This window comes from Porites lutea, chromosome 6, assembly GCF_958299795.1.
Source record: "Porites lutea chromosome 6, jaPorLute2.1, whole genome shotgun sequence".
NCBI lineage: Eukaryota > Metazoa > Cnidaria > Anthozoa > Scleractinia > Poritidae > Porites > Porites lutea.
Genome location: NC_133206.1, coordinates 30,892,327 through 30,903,032, shown reverse-complemented (window position 1 = coordinate 30,903,032; position 10,706 = coordinate 30,892,327). Strand labels below are relative to the sequence as shown.

Genomic DNA, 10,706 nt, shown 5'->3' with positions numbered 1-10,706 from the left:
TTCTGTACCAATTATGTTGAAAATACTACTGCTACTCTCATACGCCCAGTTCACTAATGTTTCAGTGTTGTCACTCTGTGATAAACACTGGGCCTTTTAAAAAGTTTATGTTTTTAATACAATGAAACTTGCCTGATACTCCTAACAGTGGCCAATGTAAAACGTTAAGTTCAAGTTCATTTTATTTCCCTCAATGTTTTCACTAATGCGAGGTTAGTTCTGAGGGGCACTCCCATTCTTGTATTTTCTGTCTGTTATGATTTTACCTGTCAAATATTTTATCCTGATTAGTTGCCTCTCAACCCCCTCCACCCCCCCCCCCCCCACCCCCAGTCTCCTAAGATGGAAGACTTCATGTCCTAGGTGGCAGAGACTTTTATGGCCTATCTTTGTGGTAGGATGGGTTGTAAGTTGTCTTTTCCCTGTATTGTATCTTCCAAGGCCTTCAAAGTCAATGCTATTCAGTGAAATTTATACAGGGATGTAATTAAAGGCTGGGGGCCAGGCATTTCCCCTGGCTACGACATGTGGGGACAGGGCAAGGATATAGCTAGTATAGCTAGATACAAGATCTAATAAACAACATCTGAATCAAAGGAAACTTTTTATTTGATCAATAACGATAAATAATATTATTATTGACAAATTACTGTTAATGAACATTTTAATTTTAACATTTTGATGGTCACTTTCTGATAGTTCTAAAAAAGTCAGTGAAGCGTTTACCAAGTAAATCGCTGAACAAAAATGCAGATTGTTTGGTAAGCAGAGGGTTGGTTTAGGAGGATAACTTAGGTCTTATTACGACTACATTTCATGAGTCTGAATATTATTGTATATCACTAAAACCTGTACATGTATTCTTTTGATATATGGCCAAAATTCCATCTTCTTCTACCTTAGACTGTTAATTAATTCCAGTTTTCTTTTCTTCTAAAATCACTAAGCCTTGATACATTAATATCAATTCTGAAACAACCATCTCATGTTGTATTCCCCTTTGTAAATATGCATGGTCACGTAAAACTGGAGTGAGTAATAAATTTACTGATGTAATCATTAGTATTAATCAAAAGAAAAATAAATACAAGAGAAATGCAATAACTGAGAAAGAGGAAGCCCTTATCTTGGATGAAGAAAAAACTAAAATAGAAATAATAAACTAGATTTTATGAAGTTTGTATTTTGTAGCATGTTTCTGTTCAATGTTGCTTATCTCAGCAGCACTATCTATAGTTGGCTTTATCAACACAACATATAATACATTAACTTTGCTTCCAGTTTACAAATTTGACATTCATCCACAATATTTTTTTTTTTGTAAATTACATGTATATCTACAATTCAGCTGGTTCTATCCAAGTCCATTTGGAGCCATTTCTTTTGCTTGTTTTTTCACTCTTTCTTCATATTCCATTCGATTTTGGCTGCAACGATAATAATTTGATTGTAAATATTATGATCCCCTTGGTAAAAACCGATCCACACAATGACCAATTTGTTATGGAACAAAACACAGACTCAGATAGTATCAGATGGAATGAATGGACTATCAGTATTCTCTAAATTCCAAAAGATCTATACAATGTACAATAAAAAGAACGGGTGCCTGAAATACACCGTAAAACCTCTAGTGTGTTCTAAAAAAATGTTAGATTCTCCTTACAATCTATTTTGCCTTGTTTCAAGGGGAAATTTTCATATTAAACCTGGTGTCAATTTGTACCTTTTTTTCCAAACATTCTTTCAAACAAATTATTTATTAAAAGAAAAGAACAGAAGATTAAAATAATTATTGCCTTGCAAGGCAAGATACCCTAATGAGAAAAACATTATTTTTCTTTTGCCCTCCACACTTGGAATAGTTGATATCCTGTTTGACTCAATCTACTTCTCTGTATCTTTGAGAAAACTAAAACACTAATAGTAGGACAAATCTTAATGGATGCAACATTGGCCTAACACTGCTTCAAAAGTAGTAATTTCTGGGAAGAAGACTGACTAGTGTAACCAAGGAAAAAAGTTGAACTAACCTATAAACTACATAGGCTTCTGCTTGAGCTGGATCCTGAAAATTGGGTTCACCTAAAAGCAGCTGAATCCCGAGGAGTACCTGGAAATTGAGAAGAACTTTTAGTGATGTAGGAGTATTCAATACAACAAAATGTACCTCTCGGCCTAAAGTGTGAATACTACAATATTGTTATTCTCTTTGAGTAAATGTCAAATCCATTTCCCAGTAGAAATACCTTCCATGATGTTATTAATAACCTTGGTATCTTTTAGGTTTTATTTTTCCAGGGTTTAGATCAAAATAGTATGATCACAATATTATGGCCAGTTGGTGTGTTCATGACCGGCGCATGAAGAAATGCTTAAGAAATCTTCACTGTACTATGAATCTAACACTGTACAATGTAAAAATTTGTTGTGTAAGAAACCACTGGTACCTCCTTGGTTGTGATTTGAGGCTTCCATCCTTTGTTTTTGTCAATCAGTGATAAAGATACTTTACCAGATGGAAACACATTTGGATGTAGTATCACAGGATTGAATACACCTGAAACAAATGAACATTTTGCAATACTGTCCCACTATAAATGTTACATGTAAGGCACTAACAAACCAAGGAATCTATCCCCAGCAAGTATATTCACAGGGCTGTGTTCTAGCAGAGCCCAGTGGCCCCTGGCGCCTAACTTTTGCCCTCGGGCAACTAGAAAATCTTTAGTTTTTTCATTCAAATCATATGCTGGGCACCCTAAATTTTACAGGTTCATCGTATTTTTGGGCCCCCTTCAATTTTCATTAGAGCACAGCCTTGCATTCAAGTATTTCCCAATAGAAACTTTGAGAGAGAGATGGGGGGATGGCAGTAAGGGGGCACTCCTCAGGCTGCCAGCACATAACACTGCAACTGGGCATGGCCTTGGTCAATGTCTTCTATTATTTCTTATTTCTGAACATAACTCACATTTAGGTGGTGAAAAAGGATAGTCTTGAGGGAATGTAAGCTGCAACTTGTAAAAACCACCTTCCCAGAGGGTCTGAAGAGCAAAATGGAAATAGAAAAAAAAGGTTTAATAAATAAAGGAAATACAAGGAAAACAGCAAAAAAGACCAAATGTAAAAATCAAGACATACAGTTGATTGCAGCATCTGGGAGCACTTTCTTTCTCCTTCATCAGAGGAGAAAATCCCTAGGGCTTTGGCTTAACATGGGGGTGCAGGAAGTGGGGACAAAAACCTGCAGAAAATTATTAGACACAATACACATTTTTACTATACCTTCTTGGGTCCTGGAATAGCTGTTTGGTAAATCAGATATTATGAAAAATTAGAAATTTAGCAATTTAAAAAATATAAGCTTTTAAACAACAAACCCTGCAAATTATGAAACCATCTACCCTCCCCCGCAGACGTTCTTAGGGGTTTGTCACGCGTTCCTGCCTGATGAACCCCCAAAGACGTGTGTGGGGGAGGCAAGAAACCATCAGAGGGAATTCGCAGTTCCACTTTTTTATCCACAACCCCTACCCCCCTAAATATGGCTGAAATCCAAAGCCTCAATTTTCTGTCAGCACATACCCTTTTAACAATGAAGTACCTTCGCAGTTACTCTTTTTCCGGTCTTTTTGAAAACATGTCCAAAGAGTCTAATTTCGGAGGAATCCGAACCCCTCCTGTCAAAACCGCCATCTATGGGGGAAGGGGGAGGGTTGCTTAAAAGATGGAATGTCCCATAGCTAGCTCTTATAGGTGCAAGAAATAATTTAACAAATAATTATTGATCTTCATAATCACCACACTGCCACGTTAGCCAGTCGATTTCTCCATTGTCCTTCTTGACAGGGTCTGCCATAAAATCCTAAAAAAGAGAAGGTAATAACAGACTCTATAACTTATTTTGGAAAGTGACAACTCAAGAATGACATGCAGGAGTTGCCTTGCAGATAATGCAGAATTTACAAAACTTTCACTGATCAACTTCACAGAGTAGTTTAAATAATCTAAAAGCTGGTTTTACCGACCTTTGGGTGATCGTGCTTCCAAGCTTTGAGTTCTTCTTGCAATCTTTCCACTGGGTCAACGTGGTGTGCTCTGGCAGTCGCCATTTTGAAAGTGAGCGCGCTTGGGACTGCGGTACATCATCAGCAGCTGCATCCATCAAACGAATGGGGCTTCATATATGACTCGTACACGTAAACAAAATGGCGGCGAGTCCCTTGTCTTTATATTGCGCGAGAAGTCTGTTTATATTTCCGTACCAGAAACTGCGATGCTTCTGCACTCAAGGTGATTCCCACACCGTCCATGTTCCCGTGATGTTGAAGGAATGTTTGAGCTTTCTTGCTCCCCGTGATGGCCAAGTAAGTGATGAAAGTTGTCATCGGTTTCGATTCGCTCGCGGAAATTTGTCACGTCAGAATGAAACAGTTATTTTTTCTTTTGCCTAATTCTGTACTTAAAGTTCCTAAAGCTACTGTTGCTCAGATAAACAATATTCTAATATTATTGCAACTCTCAAATTTGAGACATTTTTGTGGTGTGATATATAAATTGCCACGCGTGTTTTACTTTTTACTTATTTTCTCCCTTGTTTTATTTTTATTTTCCTTTGGTTCTCTAAGCTTATGAGATTTAGCTTTACAAAACCAGTAAAAGCTTAAACAATTTTCGGTAGATCTATTTATTTTTCCAGTTATTTTGTTATTTATGATAGTGGAATGTAAATTGGTCATATGTTAATACAGATTTTTGTTACCATTATAAAAATAATAATAATAATGATAATATTAATATTAATAATAAATTCAGTTATGAGAGTGAGTGTATGTAAGACTACTGTGATGTATTTCTATTTCCTGACTTTTAAGGTTTTTATAGATGCCACATTTGGGTCTGGAGGTCATTCTGCAGCAATCCTCATGAGTGCAAAATGTAAAGTCTTTGCTTTAGACAGAGATCCAGCTGCAATTGAAATAGCAGACATTTTATCTGAAAGATCAGAATTTAAGGGAAGGCTGTTTCCAGTCTTAGGAAAATTTAGTAATATCTATAACGTACTAAAGAGCCATGGTGTCAAGAATGAATCTGTGAATGGAATGTTGCTTGACATTGGTGCATCCAGTATTCAGTTTGACGACCCTGACAGAGGATTTTCATTTTATAAAAATGGACCTTTAGACATGAGAATGGATGTTAGGAATGTCACTAAAGAAGGGGCAAAAGGTGAAAGATTACCACTGACAGCAGCTGATGTGGTGAATTCTATTAATGAAACAGAACTTACGGCTGTTTTAAGACAGTATGGACTAGAAAAGGAAGCAGGTTAGTATTTGCTGGACATTACAACTCTGTACTGGGTCCATGGTCCTTGCTAAGGGTAGCTTTCAACTACATATTTACTTGCTCTTATTTATTTCACCCATTCACTAACTGACTGACTGACGGTCTGATTGGAAACTGAGGGTAAAGAGCAAATGAATGAATATATGGCAAGTTAGCTGACCAATGGGTTGATAGACTGGCTAACTGATCAGATTGATTGGCAGGTCTACATGAACTCATTGATTGGGAGCTTTGAAGGCCTATTAACTTGCTGTCTACCCTGTGCATAGTCTGACTGGCTGACTGACCCTCTGTGTAACATACACGCTGTCTGGCTGAGTGACTGACTGACTAGCTGTCTGACTGACTGACTGACTGACCGAGTGAGAAACTGTCTGGCTGACTGACTGACTGGTGGACTGACTGTCTGGCTTTCTGTGTAACATACTCACTATTTGACTGGTCATCTGGCTGGCATGCAGTCCTATTCTACACGATGTCTAAACGAAAAACTGGCTGCCCTTCTGTGCAACCTACACTCTATCAGACTGACGAATTGGCTGACTTGCAGATCATTAATTTGCTGTGCACACTGTTGGACCAACTGACTGACTGACTGACTCTCCTTCTGTTTAACATACACTAGGCCTGACTGACTGACTTGCTGGCTTGCAGTCTTTCCAATCCTACACTCTGGTTGACTGCCTGAGTTGCTTGTTATCTGGCAAATTTTGGGGTTTAAACCGTTCACTCCCGGAAATTTTGCCTAAAAATGCCTTTTGAAGCAAGGAGAAAAAGTTTGGAGAAAACTTTTATTATCAGAGGATCAGATGGATTTGAAGTGGAACAAGGTTTTCATTGGAATTTTCCGGTCAACTGTACATGGCCTTTTGCGTTTTTCTCCTTCCAGATTGACTGGATCGTGTTCATTCGGGTATGGTTTTAAGACGATTTCTAGACTCCCTAATGATTAATTGGTTAGGCCAATAGCTCATCTGGTTCACGCACACGTTCATTTTATCTGCATAAGACGTGAATGTATGACTAATCTTTTTTTTTTCTTTTTAGTCCGTATATCTCGTGCTATTGTGCGAGCTCGTGACAGGATTCCAATAGTATCCACCAGACAGTTGGCAGCCATTGTTACTGCAGCAGTTCGTAACGTCAGAACTGACAGGTTCTCGCGTCAACTGCACCCTGCTGCAAGAACCTTCCAAGCTCTACGCATACTTGTAAACGACGAGTTGAACGAACTTCAGTGCGCTTTAAAAACAGCACATAAACTTCTTTGCCCTGGAGGGCGCCTTGTCGTGATTTCCTTTCACGCGCTAGAGGACTCGATTGTCAGGCATTTTTTCAAAGAAACACACTCCGAAGTGAGTTATTTGCGTTCGAGAACGAATGTCACGGGTAAAGCCAAGACGAGTACATGGCTACCCCTCCATAAAAAAGTCATTTACCCCTCGGATGAAGAGGTTTACCTTAATCCTCGCTCACGATCAGCCAAGCTACGGGCGGCAGCAAAAGCGGACAATTTGGTTCTGGATTTGACTGAACTTACAAACTTATTGGACAACAACACCGGACAAACCTTCCATAACGGCACATCACCGCTTTGAAAACGTTTGATATCACCGTCACTTCAGTTTCTTTCATTTAACGGAACATTTTTGAAGATTATATAGAAAGCTCAACAATTTTGGCAAACCTAATAGACAACTCTTCGCAAGTTTTATTTTTGACTATGATCAAATCATATGGAGCATTTATAATTTTTTTGGTACTATTAAGATCTGAAAATCCACTTTTATGGGAATGGGGAATATAAATTCCAAATGGAGAGAAATTTATTTTATTTAAGTTTTTATTCATTACTGAAACACAGTAACAATCGATGACAATCGATACATGATAATCGTCTGCCTTATGGTGTTTTATTTTCCCACTTCTGGGACATTAACTTATCGCTTATTCTCTATCAGTTTCCTGTGACAGCACTTCTCACATGACATTTGTTTATATCTGATAAACAAAGCTCTCAGTCCAGGCCAACCACAGAAGAGCTGGGAGCAACTATATAGCCTGCTTCGGGGGCGTTGAATGGGGAGGGGAAACTAGAGAAGGGTACATCCCCGCCCCTACCCTTTTTAGCGTTTGTTACGCAGGCTAAAAATATGTGCAGTGGAAGCTCTCATATGAAGCATACACCCCCGGGACGCGAAAAAGGTGTCCGTAACCTGAGCTGGCCACTTACTGTATGGGAGTTAAGAAAAACGGGGTTTTGTTAAGGCGGGCGTAAGTAGAGCTGTCCGTTAGGAACGCTTCCATTGTATGCAGTACGGATTCCAGGTGCTGGACTCCACTAGCGAGATTCCCGATTTCTTGAACTGTATTCCGTATTCCAAAGCCCAGGATTCCAGATTTCACCGAAAAAATTTTCCCGATTTCTGGATTCCAAGAGCAAAAATTTCCCGGATTCTGGAATACGTATTCCCTTGCATGAGGAGAGCGAAAAGAGGTCGCCATGAAGTCATACCGTAAAATTCCGAAAATAAGCCTCTCCATGTATAAGCCCCCCAAACCGGTAACGCAAAAAACCCTCTGTTAAATCGCCCCTCCAAATGTAGGCCCCCCGAGGGCTTGTACTTGAAAAATTGCTCTCCAATACAAAGTAAAACAAGGGAAAAACGGTAAATTTACTTCCAACTATAAGGTTAGCCCAATCGATTTTGAAACGCAAATTTCCCTCCGTAGATAAGCCCCTCCAAAAATAAACCCCTCAAAAAGGGCCTTTGAAAAATATAAGCCCCAGGGCTTATTTTCGGAATTTTACGTAACTAGGTTTTCTTTGTTTTTGGTTTTACACAAGAAACCTCTCTCTTTACAAATCATTATCTAGCCGCCCACGCAGACGTTCTAAGGGGTTCGTCGTGAACAAGTGGTGAGTATTGGACATGTGTGCTGCCGGGAGGTTTATGTGCCAATAAGGTAAAAATTGTTATCACGTTAACTGAAAGAACACATTACCAAAAGAACGTCTTTGAAAAAATTTTCCCTTTGAACAAAATGAGGCTTTTTAGAATTTTTTAAAACCTCCAAAAAGGGGATTTCATGCTTGCATGCTTTCCTTATATCCCTTTCTTTGGGACGATGCCAGTGTTGTTGCATCCCAATGAAACACATCTTACGGGCGTGTTTTACCTTTAAAGAGCTGCTTCAGTTTGTAAATTGAAGAAATGTTTCTAGAACTCCTCACACGGGCCTTAAACGCCAAACTTGAACGTTTCGAGAAACTTCTAAAAAAATCACGTTGGGTTCAAATCGAAACATTTTTTATAGCTTCTGGGAGTAATGTGTACTTTCAATAAGAAAAAATCATGATTTTACTTTGGTTCAGCTGTTTGTTTATGCATGGGTAGTATAAATCTTGGGTCAACTTCAGTTTATCCACCCATCCATGGCCAGTAGTCGGATTTAAGTCTTTCTTAAGCTGTATTAATCACATCAGAAATTTGGATTGGATGAAATAGTTCAAATGTCTAAAGATCAGATATCGGATGCATATCTCATGTTACTTCATGTTACGCGTGCAACACCACATCTATATACAAGGTATTCAAAAAATTTTATCACCTCAAGAAAAAATCTCGCGATTATGGCAGCACCTGAAATGTGCTTCATAAAACGCTCTGATCCACGCTTATAATGCTAGAATGCAGTTTTCGAAGCAGTGCCTTCACAGAATCATCTCCATATCGAATCGTGCCTTAAGGCTAAAGGCAACGTCGGTTAATGACAACATTGTTCTGCAACATGCGATGCGCTTTTTGAACAAAGAGTTACTGTATTCGATATGGCCTTCGTACCGAGCAAAGAGCCATCAGTGAATGGATAATTTTGACATGGATTCCTCCTTCATTTGCCGTAAAAAAAAAGGCATAAAAGATGATGATCTTAGGAATTAGAACACAAAGAGCCAGAAAGCTTATGTCAAGTGTCAAGTCACTGGGTCCATGGTTGGCTGATTGAGGTGTCTTGTCAAATAAAGAGCACGCATGCGGGGAAGTTGATAAAAATAGTTGATTTAAAACATGGATGCAATTGAGATCGTGAAAACTATTTTCTGGGGCTGTACTGTGCTTGTATCTGACAAGGCTCAGTGTTCTTCTTCAACAGCACACAGTATAAGGCCTTTGTAGGATTTGAAAAGACCAGACTGCAGGTTTTGTTCTCGATCTTCATCTCTACATGAACGGGCAATGGTTGGAGTGTGACATAGATACGGAGGCTCTCCACATTTTTAATGGAGACTATAATGCATCTCAATTATTCTGTGTATCTACTTTGTACGAAATCCATTATTGCGTTGTTTAGCAAAACGTTCACGGGAGTTTATTCTCCCTTACTACCAGCAATACTCCGTCGAGGTCTCTCACTTCACGAAGTTGAAACATGGAAAGCTTTAACAAGTGCAGTTCCTCTGGATTGAGCCACAGAAATTAAAGTTGCCACCTCCTCGAATTTGTTTTACGAAGAGAAACTGCAAGGTAAATATGTAGTAATGCTTTTCAACGTACACGTAGGAACTGGAAGAGGCGCAACCTCCGACTACTTTTTATCAGAGCTCATCGGTCAAGAAGTGCGTGACTGATTCCTGAATGCTTTTTAAAGTTGAATTAGTTCCTTCGCAGAACAGGATAAACACAATAATCAATGTTTGCAGCCTGGAAGAGAGGTCTCCAACCCAAAGAAACTGCTTGCTCTACAGGCATTTAACATTATATCAAACTATTACACGTGTCAGTCTTTTTAGATCTTTTTGTGTTTGCTAGTACTTTAGATACCGACAGTGTTCTCAGCGCAAAGACCGCAAAGTTGCGAACCGTCGACAAAAAACAGTGACTTTGATCTAAGTTCCATCTCCCATTTATTCAATTATCGAAGTACCTCGTGCTTCCCTCCTTAGAAGAAGAGAGGGCATACGATGCTTACGATAAGTTGGCCAGCAGGCATTTGTCTATTACATGCTGACCGTAATCAGCACACGCTTTAGAGAACTGGTAGTAATGGACACAGAATAGTACCGCCAAGATAATAGTTTCAGCGAGAAGACTTGAACTGCCGAAGAAACACACATGGTCAGTCTTGGTTTTGACGGTCTTTTTTCTCTTTAGATGTATTAGAAAGTGACGGAAAACCTCAAAACCAAGGAAGAGACAGTGCAAGACCCACAGGTACTGTCCATTCTATGAACTTTCGCTACTGATTAAGCATATGAATATTCAAATCTTTTAGTACATATAGACGATAAACTGAAGAAACTGAAGAAAATTAAACTAAATTATTGACATCAGTGCTACAAGAGTTTCATACGC

At 38.9% G+C, this 10,706-nt stretch overlaps 2 protein-coding genes across 2 annotated transcripts; one reads left to right on the top strand and one right to left on the bottom strand.

Annotated features, from left to right (window-relative positions):
- Nucleotides 1-150: 150 nt before the first annotated feature.
- On the bottom strand, nt 151-4,129 carry LOC140940767 (SUMO-conjugating enzyme UBC9-like). Its single transcript, XM_073389731.1, has 7 exons — nt 4,032-4,129; nt 3,805-3,868; nt 3,289-3,308; nt 2,975-3,047; nt 2,451-2,560; nt 2,034-2,113; nt 151-1,427 (listed from the first exon to the last, which is right to left on the bottom strand). The coding sequence occupies exons 1-7, from the start codon at nt 4,113-4,115 to the stop codon at nt 1,355-1,357; spliced, it is 504 nt and encodes a 167-aa protein (XP_073245832.1). The 5' UTR covers nt 4,116-4,129; the 3' UTR covers nt 151-1,354.
- Nucleotides 4,130-4,211: 82 nt separating this feature from the next.
- Nucleotides 4,212-7,160, top strand: LOC140940889 (ribosomal RNA small subunit methyltransferase H-like). The gene is made up of 3 exons (XM_073389855.1): nt 4,212-4,370; nt 4,878-5,331; nt 6,400-7,160. Exons 1-3 carry the CDS (start codon nt 4,212-4,214, stop codon nt 6,948-6,950), a joined length of 1,164 nt encoding a protein of 387 aa, XP_073245956.1. The 3' UTR covers nt 6,951-7,160.
- The last annotated feature ends 3,546 nt before the right edge of the window (nt 7,161-10,706 follow it).

Excerpts from the sequence above, each read along its gene's own strand:
- LOC140940767 (XM_073389731.1), bottom strand. The coding sequence starts at position 4,115 with ATGGCGACTGCCAGAGCACACCACGTTGACCCAGTGGAAAGATTGCAA. Across the intron at positions 3,309-3,804 it reads CTGGCTAACGTGGCAGTGTG|CTATTCCAGGACCCAAGAAG; the intron begins GTGATTATGAAG and ends TTTACCAAACAG. Across the intron at positions 3,048-3,288 it reads CTATTCCAGGACCCAAGAAG|ACCCTCTGGGAAGGTGGTTT; the intron begins GTATAGTAAAAA and ends TTTGCTCTTCAG.
- LOC140940889 (XM_073389855.1), top strand. The coding sequence starts at position 4,212 with ATGGCGGCGAGTCCCTTGTCTTTATATTGCGCGAGAAGTCTGTTTATA. Across the intron at positions 4,371-4,877 it reads TTGCTCCCCGTGATGGCCAA|GTTTTTATAGATGCCACATT; the intron begins GTAAGTGATGAA and ends CTGACTTTTAAG. Across the intron at positions 5,332-6,399 it reads TGGACTAGAAAAGGAAGCAG|TCCGTATATCTCGTGCTATT; the intron begins GTTAGTATTTGC and ends TTTTCTTTTTAG.